The 23,128-nt window shown below is 43.7% G+C and overlaps 1 protein-coding gene across 1 annotated transcript; it reads left to right on the plus strand.

Moving 5' to 3' along the window:
• The first annotated feature begins 284 nt into the window (after nt 1-284).
• Nucleotides 285-17,123, plus strand: TNFRSF11B (tumor necrosis factor receptor superfamily, member 11b). Its single transcript, XM_010156179.1, has 5 exons — nt 285-390; nt 9,745-10,114; nt 14,079-14,273; nt 14,586-14,810; nt 16,572-17,123. Exons 1-5 carry the CDS (start codon nt 361-363, stop codon nt 16,958-16,960), a joined length of 1,209 nt encoding a protein of 402 aa, XP_010154481.1. The 5' UTR covers nt 285-360; the 3' UTR covers nt 16,961-17,123.
• The last annotated feature ends 6,005 nt before the right edge of the window (nt 17,124-23,128 follow it).

Here is a 23,128-nt window from a genome sequence, read left to right on the forward strand (position 1 = left end):
GGGGGACAGCCCGCCAGCCAGCCAGAGCCCAATTAAACCCTCCCCTGGCCAGCCCCCGACACTCCCTCCTGCATTTTCCAGTTTGTGGTTACAGCGCTCAAAGGGTTCCATTAAGTCATCAAGTTTTGCAGGTTCCTTAAAAAAAAAAAAAAAAGAGGGGGAGAGCGAGTGAGAGAGAAAAGTTTGGTCATGGTAGGGAATGAGTGATCAAAGCTGAGCCAAAGCTTCCTGTTACACCGGGACTATATATATATCGTGTCTTTAATGTTGGGGGATGCAGGCAGGCTGCTAGGAGACTGGAGCGGGAGCTGACTCTCCGCCTGATTGCCCAGCGCGCTGAGGTTTCTTCCACCGACCACAATGAACAAGTTCCTGTGCTGCACGCTTGTGGTAAGTCCCGTAGAGAGGGAGATGGGCTTTAAGATGCAGTACAGCTCAGAGATCCGGCTGTAAAGACGCACGGCTTTTCTGCTGGGGCTTTTTGTTTTGTTTTTATTTGTTCGGGTTTGGGGTTGGTTGTTTTTTTTTTTTTTCGGTTACGGGTGTTTTGCCTTCTCTCCGTTTTCTTGGTTGAAGGCTGTTGATTTCATCGCGCCGAGCTTTCCCGGGGAGCTTTGGAGTGCGGCGGACACGTCCCGCTCCGGGGCGGCAGCAGGGATTTTTATCCCCTTCTTAAGGTAGTGGCGTGGTTTGCTTTTCGGTTGCGTTTCTTCCCTCTCTCCTTGTGAAAGGCTTCAGCATACCGGGCTGGCACAAAACACTGGATCTGGGGATGGATTTAGAAACTGTAGGCTGGGCTGCTTGGGTTTGATTTAGGAAAGCTCCATCCCTGCGGGTCTCTGATCTCGGGGCAGTGGGCAGTATCTCAGATACCCGGCTGGCTTTCTTACCCGGGAAAAGCACTGCGAACTCCAGAAAAAAGCACAAGCGTGTGGTGCTTGTTTTGGCTTGGAAAATTCAGCTTCGTGTGGAAGAAGGTGGTGAATTAGTAGCTGTGTCAGTAGCTATTAGAGAAAAAGTTGTGTTATTAAATCTGGTATAAGCTCCAGCTTTAATAAGTTTTTGTTTACTTGGTGATTTAGCAAGATGCTTCCAGATGCCAATTTAGAGATGTTAGCAGTGCAGTAAATCTTTCAAAATGTTGTTTAATCCATTTAGCGGTATGGAATTGTGTATGAGGTCAGATTAATTAAAACCTGCGTACAGAGAGATCCTGTGTAACGTCTATTAGAAAGCTATTCATCCTTTGGATAAGAAAACATTCAAAGAAAACCATCAAAAAATGATATTCGGAGGGGGCAGGGAGGTATGCCTGCGCCGTAAGTTGTTCCTGGGTTGTTTTGGTGAGTACAGTGGCATTAATGTTGTGGCAGAGCGTTAGAACTGAGATCCATTGATATTGAAAGCTTTTTATAAATGCAACGAGATTTCCAGGATCCGATGAGTAATGCATGTTTATTACTCTCTGTACAACTTTCTGAAAGAGCCGTTTGAGAAACAAACCAAAGTAATTAATGGTGCAAGGGAAGCAAAAATTGTCAGGCTCGTGGTCAGCAAATTGAAACGCAGGGCGACTTTTTCATCTCATATGATGTTGTGCCTTCTTTATCTATATGAAAGCAGGGGAAGTTGATCTGGAAATTTCAGCAATAGCCTGTTATCAGCTTGGCTTCTTATCTGTGGCTGCCATAAATTAATTACATCAGTATTATGATTTTGATTAAATGGAATGTGCCGGTTCATGTTCTCCCATGAGTTTGGTGAAGTTCAGTATAATCCTCTGGCAGATGAGTCTTGGAGGTGAAATATGCCAGAGACCTTCATCATTCAAATTTTTTTAATCATTATTATTATTTAAAAGCAGTTTATATAAAGGTAGTGTAGAGTTTAAGCACTGTCAGATGTGCTAGAGCTCAGAAAAGCAGTTCTAGGACCTGGTTTATCAGGACACTTGTAAGGTGCCCAGCAGTTCGAAGTTGTGTGTGCTTGGCTCATATAACAGACCTAGTTTGGCAACACCATACCTAAAAAAGACTCTTTGGGCATGATGTGCTTTCGGCCTTTGCCTCTTTGCTAGGGTTTCAGACAGGGGTCCTGCTGTGGTGGTGCATGCATGTACGTGTTGTTTGCTGGAACACTAAAACTGCTTACAAACAGACAAGCGTTATGAAATCAGACTGAATTGAAAGAAATTCCCCAGGGCTGGATCTCATTACTTGTCACGTAACAATCTCAACCCTTAAACTTGACCTTTCTCTATTTTGGATCTCTGGGCGCATGTGACGTGCTTTTTCTGGCCGGCCTGCTGAGTTTGCTGTGTGTAGGCAGCAGTGGCTTTGCAGCCCGCGAGGGTAGGAGTTATCTTTCTGTCTGACTTTTCTGTCTGTCTGCATGTGTGTTGGTTAAAAATAAACCACCAAGGTTACCAGAAGAATTTTTAAAAGATAGTCACAATTTAAATAACACCCACTGTTCAAATCTCACCGAAACTTTAATTATGTTCCTTCTGTATTTAACTTTTGTGCTGGTAGATTTACTACTCTGATGGTCTTCCTGGAGAAAAACCACCTGTTTGCACATAATACCGGACATAGTGTTCCTCTGGCTAGAAGGAATGTTAGTAATTAGTAATCGGTTGTTAGTAATTCTGTTCAGTGCAAAGGCAGACTGTAGTCACGGTGGTAACATCCCACGTTTGGGTTATCTCTGAATCTTGCTGTCACTCTGGCGAATGATGTTCCGAAATACAAATTATGGAGAAGACACATCTTTTGGTGAGTAGCTAGTTGGCCTCTTCTGCTTTTTCCTTCCACAAGCTTCCAGGCAAACGTAACTCACATAAACAAAGACTTTCAATTTAGCATCTCTTTGATAAAATGTAAAACTGTTCAAGCTGAAAGTCGTTTTCCTACAACTGAAAATGAAACAATAGTTTAGACCCCTTGATTGCTTTGTGAATGACAGCTAATGGTGCCTCACAAACTCTGAGATTTGAATTGTGGACATGCTGCTTTACTGTCCGAGAAATGAAAACGGTGGTCATGGCCTCAGTTTTGAAGACAGGTGGGTCAGGAGAGTCACTAGTTACATTCCTGGTGTAAAAGAGCAGCCCCCACTTCAGAAAGCATCTTCCACACAACAGCAGGGCCTGTATGCCCCAAGGGAGCGGGCTGCCCGGCAGCAGTGGGCAGAATGGTGGAACGGCTTTATCAGCTGAACTCACGCCAGCGGAAGCGATTCCGTTTCAGGGTTGGCTGTGTTCTTGTCGCTCAGCTGCGGCCTGCCCAGAGGTGTCGGGGCTGTGCTCTCAGCGGGCCCGCAGCGACTCGGGGCTCGGCTGCTCTGCGGGGCTGTCAGCCCGGGGAGGTGGAATTGGGTGGTCGCATGAGGCCCACCCTCATGGTGGAACAGCAGGGTGAGGGGGATGAGATCTGACCCAGACTGTCCTCTCCTGCACCGAGGGATTCTGTTCTGATGTGATACACTATTGAGTGGGAGGACCGCCTTAAGATCATTCACTGCTACGTTTTGCCACTGGGATTTCTCTGGAGCGTGTGCCTGATTTCCATGAGGCGTTCTGCCTAAGGGCTGAGGGTACGTGAAGGCCTCCTGCCTCAGCTTGGTCCAAATACTTTGTGCAGAACGCAAAGTAGGAGAGCTGTGAGGTTTTACTTTGAACCCAATGCAAACACTAGGAGCGATCTGACAGATGCCTCGAACGATTATTTATCACACAGGAAAATATGCTTTGGAATAGTTGTGGAATGCAAAACAGAAACAGATTTATCTTTCTCACCAAATTAAACATTCTCCTTTGGTCTACAACCCGAAACCACAAAGCCAAGCTATATAATAATATTTTCATATGCTGAAAAGCCACTTTCTTTTCTCTCACAAAGCAGTGATTTAAGGGGATGATGCTTGAAGGATTTTTGCTTTATGTGCTTTGTCTTCCAGTTCATTTTAATTCAACAAGAAAAAGCGAGCAGCTCTTTGCCTTACATTTAAAGATTAAAGAGAAGGGCGTGTACTTTTTTCATGCTCGAGATCTGAAATGAAATTTTACAATCACATTATTTCTCTTTCCAAAGCATCTTCTAAGGGCTCAAATAAATGGACTTCACAGACCTTTTATGTTAGCATTGTGTATGCTGACATAAAGATGGTATGGAAAAATATAGCTCCAGGCTTAATGTGTTGAGTGACACAATCAAAGAATTGCTTTTTAACCTTGGGTAACGCATTTTGAGTAAGTTCTCAGTGTTTACTTGCATGACGCTGACTTACACTGGACTTGCATTCCAGTATTCGCAGTTTGTCCCAGTTTTTCACACAGAGGCAGCTATCCTGAGAGGTACCCAGGATTTGGTCCAGGGAGATGGACAGGGACTGAGTTTTTCAGCCCTTTCAGAACTGAGCCCAGAAAACTAGAACTGAATTTCATCTAATAGGTTGATAGATGTAGTTAATGATGCTAGATTTTGTTCTGGTCTTGTTTTGTTGTAATTACTTTGGTCCTGGTAACATTTCATACTCGTAGAACAAAGAACTCCAACCTTTGGGATTTTTTTTTTAAATTGAGCCTTGCATTTCGCTGTGCCAAGGACATCCATTTGCAGCTGAGGGCACTCTGAATTAGACTAACAGTTATTATCATTGGCTTCCATCAGAGTTGGGATAGAAAGGATTTACTTTGGGTTTAAAATGGAAAGAAACTGCCGTGGTCTTTTCAGTCTGTTCCCCAGCTCATCCAGGAAACAAAATGGCATATTTACTTTCAGAAATGCACTGAGAGCTATATTTAAACTACTTGGGTTTCTTGCACCTGCTTCTCAGTAAAAGGGTCTTCCCACACTTCCTCTGATGAGAGAATCCCCTTTTCATTTGCCAGCATTATCCTTTAACGTAGAAAGTTCTTCTCTTTCCTTGTGTTCACTGTCTGTACTGATGCTGTAGGTACCTTTTTGACTGGCCAAGCTATTGAACAAGTCAAGATCCTCTTAAAGAAGATCTCCATTTCCTTCTAAACTTTTTCTGTACCCCTTTGCGGCTGAATTTGCCTTTCCTGAACAAGGACGAGCAGAATTTTACGCAGTCTTCTGAATGACAAATCCAGGACTTTGGCCAGTGTAGCACTGACAGACTCCAGCTTAAGGGATAGAGGGTGAACATGCTTACTGTCCCTACTTCTGATTCCAGTCAACAGAAGCCAGACTTCTAGTATCTTCTTCCTTTCAAGCTGGAATGCGCCGTCTTCTCCAGCAATAGCAAAACAGGCCAGTGCCAGCATGACTGTAGGAGAAATCCTGCTTTCTGTGAAGCTTTTGGGAAGACCAGTGTTCAGAACTAGTAAGTTCTGATCATGGCAGTTTCACGTGCTTGAAGAGTGCTGTTTCTTACTGCAGAGGTTCAGGTGTTTGGTACATAGCCCACCTTTAAATATGGGCATTCAGGTCAATCAGGGGTTTTATGTGGCTGAGAATATGCTACCAAGTTGTTCATAGGATAGTTTAGGAGGAGAAAATATCAGGAATGACATAAAATGCATTTGATTACCATTCTAATTTGATTTGGGAACATGCTTTTGAAGGGGTTCTCCTGATCATCCTTGTTCACTGTATTTTTGTTTGCACATCAGAGCAGACTTGGAATGCACAAAGTGGAATTACAAAAGCAAACTGGATTGATGAATCTAAATCCAGTGATGGACTCCAGAGACACGCCAGATGCACTGTAACCTCTAATGCGTGCTCGGTCCGTGAGAGCAGACTGAAGTTAGTCCAAAATACCCCCTCTGAATCATGCATTATGGGGATGTCAGGTGCTTAGCACCATCTGTTTTGCTCTACAAATCTGCTGTAACAGGTGATCCAACTTGCTAATGTAAGCTCAAATTCAGTATGTCTTTGGCGAGGAGAAAGGACAATTTAGTGATGTTTCCTTCCAGCTTATTCTGTGAGCTGGGGGACAAGAAGAGTATTTTCATTCTGTTAGTGCCAGGTTGCTGCAGTAAAACTAGTAAAAATTGTACTTAATTACCTTCCACTATTCTTCCTGCATTTTTGCAAAACTTCTGAAAAAACAGATTGTTTTTGCTGTGGCACTTGATGTGGGTTCAAGGCTAACTTCTGATTTTCAGGTTGCATATTAACGCTTGCAATACTCACGTGTGCTAGGTGTTTTCAGTCTGCACAGGAGATGGTCTTGCAGATCTATTCTAAGTGTTATTAAGGAACCTACAGTAGTCTTACGAGGAAGTGTGGTATTGGGGGTCTAGAAATGGACTTGACAACATACTAATGGCCGTACCGGGTCTAAGAAAAAAATAATCCAGAAAAAGATGCCCTAAAAAGCCCCATATATGCTGTCTATGGCAGGGGCTGATAACTGATGAACAGAGGAGATGGAAGAGAAAGGCAGAAAAATAGTGATACTTTTCCAAAACGCCCCTACAAATTGAAGCAATTTGTGGTTTTGGATTTCCTGATCAAAAGGTGAGATTTATGCTTCATAGCCCTTTATTATTTTCCTCCATTACTGTGTCGAGTAACATTTTGAACTCAACTGTTTAGTGTCCTGTGGCAGTGAGTTGCACAGCTCACTGTACTAACAGGATCATAGTAGTCAACCAGTAATAGCAACAGTAACCTAGCTCTGTGTTGAAAAGGATGTATCAAATGTTCTGGTAAAATACTGAGCTATTGATTGCACTTATAGCTTTAATTTCATAGAATCACAGAATGGTTTGGGTTGGAAGGGACCTTAAAGACCATCTAGTTCCAACCCCCCTGCCATGGGCAGGGACACCTTCCACTAGACCAGGTTGCTCAAAGCCTCATCCAGCCTGGCCTTGAACACTTCCAGGGATGGGGCATCCACAACTACTCTGGGCAAGAGATTTGACTGAAGAATCTTGTGTCCTAAGTGTTTACCAAAGAAACGAGTTGGATCCCGCATGCATATGGCTCAGCCAGTGATCTGTGGATCACTGCAGCTTCGTAACGTGCGTTTCTGGGAAAGAAGGGAAGGCAAGTGTGATGTGCTTTTAAAAACACAAAGGAAAAATGAAATGCAAAGGCTGATCGTCCTTTTAGTGATGCTGATTTATTAATCCTGTTATTATGGTTATTGGTTATGCTCATTTAGATTAATAGTATTCTGATTGCCACTAATAGTTCATAGCTATTAGTATTTCCAAAGGCAAAACTTCGCGTGGTCTCACACACGAATTGTTCAAGTAATTTCTTTGCTCGATTTTTAAAATCAATTCCTCTCAAATTGTGTTGAATTGTTTTCAGTTTTTATTGGCTTGGTTCATCTAGCTGTAGGTTCTTCAGGAAGCAAGTGCTTCCATCTTTGCCTACAAAACCCCATGCTCTCATACCCTGATTATAGGATTTGAATTACTTTTAATCTTGAATCACCTGCTGCAGCTAAACTTCCCCCATATATGATTTCCAGTGTAAATGGCTGAGTAAGGAAGATAGAGAAGATGTTGTTGTTCTTGCTCTTGCATGTTGCAGAGGGGAGTTGAGCAGTCACGAAATGGCCTAAGTGTTCCGCAGATTCCGCTGCAGTGACAGCTTGGGATTTGTGAGCAGTGCACTGCAGAGAAGGAAAATCGGCATTTCTGCATGAGGACATGCTGCCCTCATGCCTGGTTGCCGTCCCTAATCGTTTTCACAGTGTCAGATTTTCATCTGTGTTGGGTATTGTCTTGCGTTTCCACAGACACCTGCATGAAATGTGGGTTGATGCTTGTCTTGGTAGCATCTGTGCCACGTGTTGCAGTCCGTTATGTTCTGCGAAGGGAATGCGTGTCTCCGTGAAGTCTTGGACTCTGGAATGCTGTATTATCTGTTACTGAATAAAAAACGTAGAAGAAGACTTGACTGGTTACGTCAACAATTAATGGGATTACCAGGACTTCCTTATGACTAGAGTGATAGCTGTAGATTTACCAAGGGTGGGTGCGTTTTTCATCAATGGAAAGCCATTCACTATTAAAAAATGTGCCGCACCCTCTTGTTTAATAGATCACATGAAATAGATCCAGTCATTTAAGAGAAATGGAGCGGTACATCAAACTTCAGTGAGTAATAATGAATTTCTCACAGTGGAAGAGACTGTGCGTTGAGACAAGAAAAAGTGGGACCTCCACTGTAGAAATCACACGTCAGACAAGTTACAGGGCTTGGTCGGTAACTAGAAGAAGCTGTGGGGAATATCCATACTACCTGCATTTCATTCTTCAGCCTAAGCATAGTTGTATAAAAAGTAGATTCATAGGCAGGCAACAGGAGAATGCAGTAAGAGTTCCTAATTTAGGCACCTGATATTACTTGGTGCAAACGCCGTGAGTTGTGTTAATGCAGATGAATGGTTGAATTGTCCTTTCCAACCTTAATAAGACTATCATTTAGGAAGTGTTATGCTCTGGCAGCAGTGGGGCCCTTAAGTGAAGCCTCCTTAGGAAATGCAGAGTCTGAATGAATAAAAAGTGTTAATTCCACTTACACTTTGGGAACATCTGCATTGGAAAAGAGGAAAATATGTTCTTGAAACTGAATTGGCAACCCTGTATTAGCTGACTGGGATTAAAATAGCAACAAAGACAAGTCAGTTGGATCTATAATTTGAATGGATGCATAGAAAAAAAATCTTAATTCAGAGCCAGTTTACTTCCATCTGTATAAAATATACAAGTTTTGGAAGAGAAGTGCCACATTGGTCATGCAGTGCTGGGACAGGGCCGGGTTCTCAGTGGGGAGAGTGAGCTGCTGTCAGACCCTGTGGGGCTCCGGGCAGAACACAGGGACTAAACCTGAGAGTTATTTTTTTGGTAGGCTGGTGGAATCACAGAACAAAGTTTTCAGTTGCAAGACCAAAACGAGGTGATATGGAGGTTGCCTCTGCGGAAGGGCAGGGTCATCCCAGATTGCTGGACCCCAACGGCACCAGCAAAGCAGAGTGGTGCAGGACGCAGGAGCAGTGTGGTGGTCATGACCTGTGGTTTTAGGTAGGAAGTGAAAGCATTAGCCTGGCCTCTTCCAGCTCCTGCAATTAAGGCCTTAAGGTAACTTTCATAAACGGCAGCATTCTTCACCTCTGCCTGAGGCTGTATCTTCATTCTTGGTGCAGCTGCCACGTTTTATCCCCAGAGCTGCTGCTTTTCAGTGCAAGATTAAACTGAAGGCATTAAACAGTAACCTATATTGTTGTAGCCATTGCTGGTAAGAAGAAATATTTAAGGAATCATCCTTAAAGGTGCCTGCGGTAGTGGTGCAGGACGCTGGTCAGGTGTGTATGCTCGGCTGCTTACATTTCGTTTGCATCTGAAGTACTTGGTGCTTCGGAACGAGAAGAGCGTAACCCCTGCTTTGCTGTGCGTGGAGCGCCATGCCAGTGAAACCAGTGAGCCAGCTTCTCCAGTGCCAGACGGTAAAGGGTCATTGCCAGTGGTATTAAAAGGGTGTAAGTGGGGGAAGAATAGGAACTCCATCTCTGGAAGAACAAGGAAGTACTTAACGCTGGGAAGATTTGCCGGGTAAGATCCTAAAATTTCTGCCAGACAGACATGGGAGAGTCCGGAAGCTGGGTCATATTTTATAAATTTATAACGCTGGCATTTTATTGAAGATAGCGACATGGCTGGACTCATAAACTCATTAAAACGTAGTTTTGTTTATGACCGCGGTGCTCCCCAGAACTAAAGCGAGCGCTCTTTTCTTCTCCCGTTGCTAGCTCTTGGACATTGCTGTTAAGTGGACCACCCAGCATGACTCTCCCCCCAAGTATCCCCATTACGACCCAGAGACATCTCGTCCGCTGCAGTGTGACCAGTGCCCTCCTGGGAGCTACGTAAAGCAGCACTGCACGGCCACCAGCCCCACGCAGTGCGCCCCGTGTCCGGATCAGTACTACGCCGAAGAGTGGAACAGCAACGACGAATGCCAGTACTGCAGCGCCGTCTGCAAGGAGCTGCAGTACGTCAAGCAGGAGTGCACCAGCACGCAGGACCGCGTCTGCGAGTGCGTCGAAGGCAGGTACCTGGAGCTCGAGTTTTGTTTAAAGCACACGGAGTGTCCTCCCGGATTTGGCGTGGTGCAGCCAGGTACGTACCGCTTGTCCGTGCACACAGACTTAATTAGAGCTCTGCCGCCCGTTGACGACTCGTGGCCGTTACAAGATTAGGGAAGAGGCTCGTCCAGATGAAATTACAGGACAGTAAATTGTAAAGCCAATTGAACCTGTTCCTAGTCTGCATCCTTTGGACTGTAGCCAAGGGAACATTTCTCAGTGGAATACCCTGCTTCTACTGTAATGTATAACTTAATGGCAGTAGCAAATGTAGCAAATTGCACTCTAATGAGAAACATGATGGATTGCCTCTTTTAAAGGAACATTATCTGGAATGTAGTATTTGTGTGTGTGATAAATAATAATGTTTTTCATTTTGAAATCTGCTGTTTCAAGCAACTGTATATCTTGACAAACACCAGGAGCACTACGTGTTTGACACCAAGTGTATAATTATAACCATATTAATATAGCTCTAGCATCACAGCAATATGTGGTAATAATTAATTATCAGCATCCTAAGTGGAACTCTTAGGGAGACTGTTGCTATTATCAAACAAACAACTGTTTCTTTGTCAAGCAGGCTGGCATTGTGCTGCAGGTCTGGTGGGGATACAGAGCAAAGCGGTGCTTTTCAGTAGAGTGTATTCTTCATTTAAGACAACAGAAATTGTTAAGCCAATAATAAGTTCTTCTTGCAAAACAAAATACATCATTTATCATTTGGCAAATGTCATGGCCCAGTTTAGCTCCAGTATTTCATACAGTCTGAAAGAGTTGTAAACAGTCGTCGTACCGGCGGTGGATAACTGCCCGGAGAAGGGCACTGAGGAAGGGAACACAGAAAATCAAAGCATCTCAGACATGAACCCATAGGCAACCGATCTCCAGAGTACAGAATTAGTTCCCTGTGCATCACATATGTACAGTGACAAGCACTGGGGCTGGCCTGTCCATTTTAGAGCCTAGCCGAATGACAGGTTGGGAGTCCTTTCTCGGGTTATGAACATCGCACTGGAAACAGCTTTGATGTGAGGAGCAATGTCGCTGCTGCGGCTCCTCACTAGTCCCTGAGTAACTGGTTAACTAAGCATCACCGTGACGCCCTTGGCACTGTTAAGCATTTCCACTGGCAGCTACCTCATTTCCATATTATAAACCTTCATTAACCTAAATCGTTATACCCAGGGGCCTGGGTTAATGAGGTTGCACCATACCTTGTCAGCAAGTTGAAAGGGGCCAGAAACAAAGTTCTAGGAAAGACCATTTGGGAGGTGAACAAAGCAGTATAAATTTTCTGAGCAACCAGCCTGCTGCGTCCCCACGAGCACGATGAAACCACGGCGGGCAAATTTGAATCCCTCAGTTCAAGATGCAGCAAAGTTTGGAAGAAGATAAATTGTCAAATCATGTAATTTATTGGAAAGTTGGTTTCCAGAAGCCCACCAGAATGAACCAGCTAAACCCAAGCAGACCTCAAACAAGGAATGAAAACATTGTAAAAATAATTACATCCCCCTGTGTCAATAAGTCAGTTTTTGAGGTGAGGCATTGACTTATGAATTTAGTAAGTATGGACTATGCAGTGTTCCTGGTTTCTGCCATACGATAGCCTTGAACTATGTAATGACATAAATTCATAGAATCACAGAATGGTTTGGGTTGGAAGGGACCTTAAAGATCATCTAGTTCCAAGCCCCTTGCCATGGGCAGGGACACCTTCCACTAGACCAGGTTGCTCAAAGCCTCATCCAGCCTGGCCTTGAAGACATCCAGGGATGGGGCATCCACAGCTTCTCTGGGCAACCTGTTCCAGTGCCTCACCACCCTCTCCGGGAAGAACTTCTTCCTGATAAACCTCCCCACTTTCAATTTAAACCCGTTACCCCTTGTCCTGTCACTACAGACCCTTGTAAAAAGTCCCCCCCAGCTTCCTTGTAGCCCCTTCAGGTACTGGAAGGCTGCAATAAGGTCTCCCCGGAGCCTTCTCTTCTCCAGGCTGAACAAGCCCAACTCTCTCGGCCTGTCCCCATAGCAGAGGTGCTGCAGGTGAAATAAGGGTAGAAAAATATGCTTCCACTGCCACACAGGGGGATAGTGTGGTCCAGCCTCTCATTCAAAGCTTAAAGCATTAGAAATCTGTTTCCCCACTGCCGGTGGCTCATGATTTCGTTGGGCAGATCCCTTTACTGTGGTAGTCCCCTGTAGGAGCATAGATTAAGGCTGGATTCCTTTTTGCAGCAGCGTGCGTGGCAGTTTTTAGCAGCAGCGTGCTGGGGAAGCAGCCCTATCTCCCCGCCGGCGGCTGCCCTTTCCCTGGGGAGAATGGGGGATTCCAGGTGAATTGGAGGGAGCGGCGGAAGGGCGGCCGGGCTGCGGCAGTTTGTGCCCTGAACGAGAGCGGCCAGATAAGCAGCGAAGCAGCAGCTAGCAAAGCTGGGAGGTGACTTTCTGCTCAACCCTGAGAACGCAGATGGATTTCCACTCGTGCCGCGAAGGTTATGTGGGCGACAGCACAGAACGACGTACCGTTCGCAGGGACTCTCCTTTGTTCCTCTTCCTCACTGCTGGAACACAACAGCAGTGTGTCCCTGGCAGGGAAGGTTGATAAAACTGAGAGTTCTCAGAGGAGCAGATGGCTGCCCGCTCAGGTGCAGGTGTTGGCTGGAGTTCCCTGCAGCCCAGAGCCGGGCAGGTGCTGCTGCTGCCCGTTGGATGCTGCCTGCGGGAAGGGGAGGAGATGAGGCGTTTGGCAGTATGGAGGGTCTCTGATTTCCAGATGCACAACAGCTAAAACCTTCCCCTTTGTTTTCACGTGTTTGCTGATGAGAGGAGTGCTAGGGCTGGTGTATGCAAGTGTTCATTCTTTGTTTCAAGGCTGGTTGAAAACTTGAGATTCGTGGTCTTTTTCTGTAAGGAAAATAAATAAAATTGACTTAAAAGCTAGCATGAAAATAAGCATACACATGTACATACTTCCAAAATACACTAGATGGAGGTATTTTCTTATTCAAATACAGTTTCCAAAGAATTTTAAGCATGTGCTTAAGTTCCTATTCAGTAATGCAATATTAGGTATTAGACTCTAGACACTTGCTTAAGTGTTGGCTGAATAAAGATGAATTAATAGTGAATATACAGTATTTATTGGTGCTGTTACTTTCATGCTGCTGGTGGTGAAACTGTTTGCACTGTTTAAAAGTTCACGCATTAATGTTCTTCCTCTTTCAGTGTGATGGAACCATTATTGTATCATATTGTTGAATCTGAAGTAAAATGTAATGTCTTATATTTTGCTTGGTGTTTTACTTTTATATGTATGTATTAAATACTTTTGCTATATTGGATGACCTATTTCTTTGCTTTAAATAAGATTTTATTCAAGCCCAGAAAAAAGTTCAAAAATGTTACTGAATTCCTATTTTCCTCTGTAATTTCATAGCTAAACAGGGAAAGTACTTTTCAGAGGGTCTTTTGTTGATATTCGGTTGAGCTATATTTTTGGCTACAACTGAAATACCCCGTTTGAATAAGGTTCTGGGCAGATATTACAGAATCGCATTCAGAGGAGTGTCTTGTGCCATTTAATTATTTTACAGAGTATTTGTACAGGTGAAGGATGAAGGTCAGACATCATGTAATGTCTGAAGAGACTCAAGTATTATTACTGATTTAAAGACATTACTAAATTACTGATTTAATCAGTAATTACTGATTTTAAAGTTGATAACAATTGTATGTAAGAGTACTATTTACTCTGTTACTCCAGCAGAAACATCATTCCCTTAAAAAATCTCTTTTGTTTTTAAAAATTGAAGTGTGGGGTTTTATTATTTGTTTGCTTGTTTTTCCTAAATGTGATTCCTTCATAGATCAGAAAGGTGAAAAGCAGAAACACGACAATTTTGCAAGGAACATCTTCTTTTATTTTAGTATTGTATTTTTTTTCACAGTTGAGGTTATATATAATTGGATGAATTGTTTTCCTGTTTCCACAGGTACCCCTGAGAGTGACACTGTGTGTAAGAGATGTCCAGAAGGATTTTTCTCAAATGAAACATCATCCAAAGCAGCCTGCCTAAAGCACACAAACTGTAGTGCACTGGGTTTCAAAACAGCGTCAAAGGGAAATGCAGTTCGTGACAACGTCTGCCAGGAAAATACAGATACGGCACCTCAGAAATGCGGAATAGGTATGTATCATATTAAGGAAGAGTGTTTTGAAAAGAGACCCTCAGTTATAGCTCAAATGGATCTATCAGCATTTATGATAAAAACAGCTAGTGTGTTAGCCATTTGCCTGCTACAGTGATGGCTACAGTAGAGTTTTAATTACTGTAGGTCAGACCAAATGGAACTCGAGCACAGAGAGTAGCAGCATTATAAAGGCCACTTCTCCGTTTGTTTCTTAAACACTTTTTCTTACCTTCCTTGCTGCTTGCTCTTTTTTCAGACAAGCAGGGTAACAGAGATCAGAACAACTGACGTATTCTTTCTCATTTCAGATGTAACCCTGTGCGAGGAGGCTTTGTTCAGGTTTGCTGTTCCTACTCAGCTCACACCTAACTGGCTGAACATACTAGCAGACAGTTTGCCTGGGACAAAGCTTAGCACAGAAAATATTGAAAGAATTAAACAAAGGCACAGTTCTCAAGAGCAGACCTTCCAGCTTATGAAATTATGGAAGCAGCAAAACAAGGAACAGGATATGGTCAAGAAGATTATTCAAGGTACCGTATTTTGATAGCACGTATATTAAAAACAACCTTCTAAATGACATTTAAAAATTGCTTGGGGTCAAATACCTCCCGGTGACGTGTTATGTTCTGAGAGGGACGTGCAGGGCTTGACTGAGGTTTATGGAAGCAGTAAGCGCAGTGAGGTTGAGGGGAAGCAGAAAGCGAATTCAGCTTCTCCCGGTCAGTCGAGGGCTGAATTCTTCCCAGACTTGCAACCCCCACGGGAGCATGTGTGGTATCACAGCCATGATCCCCTTTTGAGAATTTTAAACTACAGCTGCACAACTGTTGTAGTTTAACCCCAGCCAGCAACTACACACCACACAGCTGCTCACTCCTCCCCGTCGGATCAGGAGAGAATCAGAAGAGTAAAGGTGAGAAAACTCATGGGTTGAGATAAAGGCAGTGTAACAGGTAAAACAAAAGCCTTGCACACAAGAAAAGCAAAACAGTGGATTCATTCACCACTTCCCATGGGCAGGCAGGTGTTCAGCCATCTCCAGGAAGGCAGGGCTCCATCGCGTGTAATGGTTATTTGGGAAGACAAATGCCATGACTTCGAACGTCCCCAATTTCCTTCTCCTTCCCCCAGCTTTATGTGCTGAGCATGATGTCATATGCTATGGAATATCCCTTTAGTCAGTTGGGGTCAGCTGTCCCAGCTGTCCCCCCTCCCAAGCCCTTGTGCACCCCCAGCCTCCTCGCTGGTGGGGTGGCGTGAGGAGCAGAAAAGGCCTTGACTCTGTGTAAGCACTGCTCAGCAGTGACGAGAACATCCCTGTGTTATCAACACTGTTTTCAGCACAAATCCAAAACACAGCCCCATGCCAGCTGCTGTGACGAAAATTAACTCTGTCCCAGCCAAAACCAGCACAACGTGTGAAGCATTTTGATCAGGTGGAGAAGATATTTCCCGCTGTTATATCTGAGCAGTGGCTGTCGAGGTTCGAGGGAGCTGGGTGCCTGCAAGTGAGAACACAATTTGTTTTCTGTGAAGGGGAGATTGACAGCTCGGTCTAGGACATCTATTCACGGAATGGGAACGTCTGGGAATGAGGAATATACAGACAGGCTTTCTCTTCTTTCTCCCTTCCGATACCTATTTGTCATGCCAATTCTCGGCTTTGTTTGTGCTGAATCTGCCAAGATGGGTGTCAGAGGTGAAACAGTGCTGCAGTGTTAACACCACGGTTTTTATGAGAGTCAGGCCAGCTCTTTTCATGTAAGCCACCATCAGAAACTACCACATGCGACTGACCTTTTGTCTCCTCACGATAGATTTGAAAAAAGCTGCAGAAATGTTTTTTTTTTTCTCCCTCTCCTTTTTAATATGTATGCTTATGTCAGACTGTGAAGTGTCTAGAATATTTCAGAAACAAAAGTGACTATTTTAGCAAAGCTTGCCTAGACGTTTCTGAAGAAGAGCAGAATTTTCATTCACTGGAAGCAAGTATTAAGGGTCCTGTCACATACACGAAGCATTTTACAAAATAGATGGATCAAGCGTATAGCAATAAATACTCACCATTAAGTGTGTTTGTAATTTGAGGCTGTTTGCATTTGCAAAGTTAATTAAATTCTCAAGTGCTTTTCCTACATAGAGCCTATAAAAAAGCATTGCTGAGAGGGCTATTTGAAATAAATTTTAAAAAATTGGGAAGGAATAGTCTCCTTGAAATTGTGGAAGTATTTTTTGGAGGCCATGGTGAAGTTGTAATGCCTTGGACTTAGCTCTCTTTTCACTTCCTGTAGATATCGATCTGTGTGAAAATACTGTCCTGAAGCATATTGGCCACCCGAACCTCACCTTTGAACATCTCAACACGCTGATGGCAAGCTTACCGGGCAAGAAGGTGGGAAAAGAAGATATCGAGCGCACAATGAAACTGTGTCAGCCTACAGAGCAAGTTCTGAAGCTTCTCAATCTGTGGAGAGTAAAGAACAGCGACCAAGACACCATTAAAGGTTTGATGTATGGACTGAAGCACTTGAAAACGTACCACTTTCCAAAACCAACCATCCAGAGTCTGAAGAAGGTGATTAAGTTTCTTCACAGATTTACAATGTATAGATTATACCAGAAACTCTTTTTGGAAATGATTGGGAACCAAGTTAAATCAGTGAAAGTAAGATGTGTCTAATTCAAGATATTTTTCATCCTCCACTGACAATTTTTCTCTAATTACTGCCAGCAGTAATTAAACTGGAATGTTGTTTCCCTCCATTATGTCTTACTATTTATAGAAATGCCTGACTGTAATAGCTCTAAGTCTTATGCAGTGTCTTTGGAGTTGGTTTTTTTTTTAAATAAAATCACTTTTGTAAAAGCTATTAACCTGTTGGTAACACTAAGAGCCTGATTCTGCATTTTTGCACATTGAGAGTAGAAAACCCCACTATAGTCACTAGGTGAGAAAAAAATGCTGGACCAGGCTCTACTACAGTATTTGCTATTTATATTCTTCGAAGAGTAAACCTTTTTGTTGTACATATTTATTAAGTTAAATGGAAATTGTATGAGAATGAATTTTGGGAAGAGAAATGAAAAGCACACTGTATATTTTCTAGTTAAACAAAAAATGGTCCCATATATTTTTCTGTCAAAATTTTGTAGCATGCTCTAAGAGTTATTAATTTCTTAACATTTTGTATTTAAAAAAGTATTATTGCTTAGTTTTATTTGTATAAGTTGTGGTATCTTTTGGTAGGGATGTTTTAATTTATCCAAGGATTTTAACTCAAATACGGTGAAAAAGTAGAGTAAGTGACCTGAATATTTAAATATTCTGTGAGGAAGTGAATGTACCATATTTAAAAAGCTGGATTTTTATATAGAATTTCATAATCTTATTTTATAAAACAATTAAATTTTTCAATGTACTTTTTGACTGGTGTTTTACTCTTGCCTCTGAAATAGGAACTGATAACAAAGACCGACCACGTGGATTTCGCAGCTTATCTTGGGCTTGGCTGTCTGCTAGTCCCTGTCTGGTGTAGTAGTTAATATGTGAGCCAAGTAAATATTGACCAGCACTGGATTTTCATGTTCACCCTACAGGTGTAAAGGAAGGTAGAAAGGATGAAAGGTTCTAGTTCAGAGGGCCTGGGCGGATGTGATACAACTGATCACAACTCCTTAGACGCATTTGGCCCAGCATTGCTCTTGGCCCGGTGTCATTCTTGGAGAGCTCGCAACCTTTGCCCTAACCACAGCTTGTAATTTCATGGAGGAAGGATGATGCATGGCCCTGACGGGCTTGGAAACCCTCACATATTGTCTCTGTGTTTAAAGGAAGGGAGCACGGAGAGGTCATATCTAAAAAAAAAATTACCATTGCCCTCAGCTACAGAATGAGGCCTGTGCAAAGAAAAGGCCCCAGAAAAGGGAACAGGGAGTGTGTGAGTGTTGGTGTCAAAAGCTCCCAGAATTTTAAGGACCAGTGACCATGCACAAAGCCAGCTGAAGTCTTCGGTGGCTGCGGAGAGAGACTACTTGTTTTTTTCATAGAATCACAGAATCACAGAATGGTTTGGGTTGGAAGGGACCTTAAAGAGCATCTAGTTCCACCCCCCCTGCCATGGGTAGGGACACCTTGCACTAGACCAGGTTGCTCAAAGCCTCATCCAGCCTGGCCTTGACCACTTCCAGGGATGGGGCATCCACAGCTTCTCTGGGCAACCTGTTCCAGTGCCTCACCACCCTCTCTGTGAAGAACTTCTTTCAACATATTCTTTTCCTTGCATAAAAAAAGGAAAAGCCATTAGCACTTAACCTTGTATGACAAATATTCCTCTATTACAGATGAGAGGATCTTACTCAAAGAATGGGAGAGAGATTTCTGGAGGGTATGACAGGTGCTCATCAGAAGTGCTGACCCTACAGAGAGTACAGATGTGACACAGTGCTTTAAAACTCCCAGGTTTCACTGGCAGTGAATTCTCACATCGCTCTTAGTGTCAAAAGGAATGAACTCCCCTTTATGTTTCATATCCTATGTATTAGCATCTCATTGATCAACGCAGCTGAGAAATGGTGCTGAACACACACAAAAATTTCCTAAATTTGTGTTGACTCTCTTGAGATAATTTACATACTTTTACAACAGAAACTGTTTTTATGGATGGTTAAAAGGCTTAAAAGATGGCAACAAGAGAGTGTCATATCTGCAAAAAGAGACCAGACATTTCCAGGACTTCCAGCTGTGGAGGTTTGGGCTGTTGGAGGCATTAAAATGAGAATAATCATCTTACTGGCAGCAAAACGAAGAGAAATGCCACACACCTCTTACAAACATTTCCCTCCTGATTCTTTCTACGTCAGGTCTATTTAATACAACAGTTGGCAGTGTAGTTAGAGTATCAGGCAGTATCTCCCCCTCTACTCTGCTCTGGTGAGACCCCACCTGGAGTGCTGCATCCAGCTGTGGAGCCCTCAATATCAGAAGGATACAGACCGGTTGGAGCGAGTCCAGAGGAGGCCACGAAGATGCTCAGAGGGCTGGAGCCCCTCTGCTATGGGGACAGGCTGAGAGAGTTGGGCTTGTTCAGCCTGGAGAAGAGAAAGCTCCGGGGAGACCTTATTGCAGCCTTCCAGTACCTGAAGGGGCTACAAGGAAGTTGGGGGGGACTTTTTACAAGGGCCTGTAGTAACAGGACAAGGGGTAACGGGTTTAAACTGAAAGCGGGGAGGTTTAGATTAGGTATCAGGAAGAAGTTCTTCCCAGAGAGGGTGGTGAGGCACTGGAACAGGTTGCCCAGAGAAGCTGTGGATGCCCCATCCCTGGAAGTGTTCAAGGCCAGGCTGGATGAGGCTTTGAGCAACCTGGTCTAGTGGAAGGGGGGTTGGAACTAGATGGTCTTTAGTGTCCTTTCCAACCCAAACCATTCTGTGATTCTGTGATTCTATGTGTAATCCAGTTAAAAAATGTATCAGTGGAAGGAGTTTAACAGAGCTGTCAGAAAAGCACAGTTGCTTTTCAGCACATGATACTGGTGTTAATTTATACATTTGTACTTATTCCAACTAATTGTACGTAAGTCCCACTGTAAATAACACGTTTGTGGTCCCTCGTGAATGGCAACACTGAAGAAGCTGCTCACAGCCATGGAGTAGGGTTAAGTTGTGTTACAGCTGCCCTATCTATATGCTGTACTTCACCAGAGCAGAGGAGAGCCTTGCCTGGATTTCCATGAAACTTCCGCATTCAACTACCACCTGTGCATTTTAAAATACAGAATATTTTTTCCTAAACATAAATTACATCTGTTTAATGAATTAGACCTGCTAACGCTGATTGAGCTGATCAGGTGCCCACGCTCAGGTGGACACTCCTCAGCCACTTCATGCCTCATTTATCAACTCAGCTTCCCTCAGCTGGATGGAATCAAACACATCACATCCCAAGCAGGTGACACAAACTGTATTCCCTTCCCCAAAGAGCCTTCAGCCCAAAATAGCCAAGACAAACAAAAGTGAGACCCAGGATAATGAGGGAGGGGGCGAGGCAAACAGAAAGTGGGAGGGTTGCTTGGAAAAAATGTGAGTTTGGGGGTGGTGGTTTGTTTTTCAGGGAAAGTTGCAGGAGGAAGGAGGTGTTGTGGGGCGGGCAGCAGGTGGGAGAGGGGTCCCCGTGTCCGTGGCACAGAGGAAATGCTGCTGAGGAGAATCCCGAGGGAAGCACGAGGGCTGGGGACAACCAGCCAGGGCTGGGCTTTGGGGGTGGCATGAAGAGGGATGCTGAGCTCAGGGGACCCTGACCTGCCTGGGTACCAACCTCTGGCTGCAACCCGACTCAGGGGAAGGCAAACGTTTTGCCAGCCTCCGGCTAGCAGTGAGACTGTCCCTCCCCTGGAAAGTGGGAGAGGAACCCGGAGGAGGGGGGAGCACTCTGCCTCCACTGCCCCTGGGTCAGGTCTTTTCCCGCTGTGCTGGCTTCTCCGCTGAGAAAGAGGAAAAGCGGTTTCAGGAATATTTGAGGGAGATGGTGAGATGGGCTTTAAGGCAAGCTCTTCAGCTGTCATCTGTCCAGCTGTGCTCTCGAAGAGTGGAAACAACCCTCAGCTATCAAAAAAAAAAAAAATTAGACTTAAAGCAGAACCTTACTCTTTCAGCATTCTTCTAAAACCCTGTTCTTTAAATATTTATGCACTTGTCCTCCAGTGAGGCAGCCTCTTGGGTCCCAGAAAACACACCATGATTTGGAGTGGGAGGAAAATTAAAGAAAAAACTAGTTTTATGCTCTTTAATCATCTTTGTCTTAACGCCGCGCACATCACCAAGTACGATAGATCCTGGTCCCTGACCGTGACTCACGGATGCTCTCACAGTAAAATTACCAGTCAATAATATAGTCTGCTACAGACTGCACGTTTTAAAATAAAGCCTGGTATTAGATAGCTTTTAAAAAGGTTTAGGGAGTTAGATAACAAAGGGTCGAAGAATTATCATAGAATCATAGAATCACAGAATGGTTTGGGTTGGAAGGGACCTTAAAGACCATCTAGTTCCAACCCCCCTGCCATGGGCAGGGACACCTTCCACTAGACCAGGTTGCTCAAAGCCTCATCCAACCTGGCCTTGAACACTTCCAGGGATGGGGCATCCACACCTTCTCTGGGCAACCTGTTCCAGTGCCTCTCCACCCTCTCCATGAAGAACTTCTTCCTGATATCTAATCTAATCGAATTGGTTAGGAATGCACCCGTGTCCGTAACAGAACAACACACACACACACACACTCACAGCATGAATACAACTTGCACCGGGGCAGGGTGGGGTGTGGGGAATTCAATTAAACCAAAACCCTTCATTGCCCTCAGACACCCATCCTGCCTGGCCCAGTATGGGTCAGTATTGCCATCTCCAAGGTGGAGGTATCTGGTTTGCTTGTGAACCACCTTCAAAGTGCCCGAATTTTGAGTTTTAAAGTGATTCAAAACTGTGGCTCAGTAATAAGCGAATATTTATAGAAAAATGAAAGCAGCAATTTCTGCAGACTGTCAGAAACTATTCACATTTGGCCAAATGTCAAGTATATGAAATATCCACCCTCCAAAATATTTCTTTGTTGAAATAAAGTGGAGAAAAAAAAAATTGCACAAAAATAACTGAAAAAAAGTTTTGCATTTTTCTTCCTTCACCTTAATTAAATGGTAGAACCAATATTGGCAATAAGCTCAGTAGTGAGGATGGATAAAAATAACTACAAAGCTAAGGCTGCAGTCATTGTGTAAGCAGCTATTCCCAGCGGAGTTGAAGGACAAATCTATGGGAAAGGGCTGTAAGAATGGACTCAGAATTGCAATGAATTAAGTAATTCTATTTTTATATTAGAGTTTTGAGCTGAGCAAAACTCGAGACAAAGTGAAGCAGGTAAACGCAGTACGAATGTAGTTTATTCCACTCATCATCATCCTCATCCCTTGTATTTATGGAAGTTTGCGTAGGATTCCTGTTTGTCTTTTTGCATTTAAAAAAAGTTCTTTCATACTACCAGGTTATTTTTTTTAAAACGCCCTGACCTTTAGTACCTAGGAGGTTATTTAAAAGGAACCACATGATGAAAGATTGTGGCTTTGGCAATATTTGTTATATGAAGAGGACAGGGCGTGGTTCAATAACGGTGAAGACAGAACTTGCTGGAGAGTATTTTTCTCCTTTTTTCCTTTATCTAAGAAGGAAACTCTTCATCCACTTTTAAATAAATAAATAAAATTTCTGGAAAGTAGGCCATATAGCATTCTGGATGTACAGAACTTGGCACACAAAACCAAATTTCTCTCTATTGATAGTCTTGGTGTTTTGGTGTTTGTGTTGCGCTTCAGCTCTTCCTATGGCACTTAAGATGAGTGACATGATACATCCTAAAGGACAATTAGTTCCATGTAATGCAATGGGAATTCAGTGTCAGAAAGAGATGGATCAGGTCCTTGCGTTCTTTGAAGGGGAGAGACAGAGAAGTCAAAGACCGAAGTGCTTAAATATGAGCAGACTTGCAGGAGCCTCTCCTGGCCGGAGTTTGGGAAGACTAACATAGACCCATGTTTTCGGGAAGGGTGTCCACACTCGGGAGATGTGTCAATGCTTGAAGAAGGGCGTGTTTTTTGGATTGCAGCAAAATAAGCTGAGAGTGGCTGGCAGGCCGGTGAAGCCAGCGGGAAACCGGGCTATTCTGGTCTCTGGGAGGTAGAGAAGAGCAGCTTGGTTTTACACCGCGTGCGTTGGGAGTCAGCACACGGATACAAGGAATGGGTAGTTACTGCTGTTGAGACGTTTTGAAAGTTTCAGACTGATGTGCTGAAACTTCAAC

This window comes from Eurypyga helias, unplaced genomic scaffold, assembly GCF_000690775.1.
Source record: "Eurypyga helias isolate BGI_N326 unplaced genomic scaffold, ASM69077v1 scaffold13037, whole genome shotgun sequence".
In the NCBI taxonomy this organism is placed as follows: Eukaryota; Metazoa; Chordata; class Aves; order Eurypygiformes; family Eurypygidae; genus Eurypyga; species Eurypyga helias.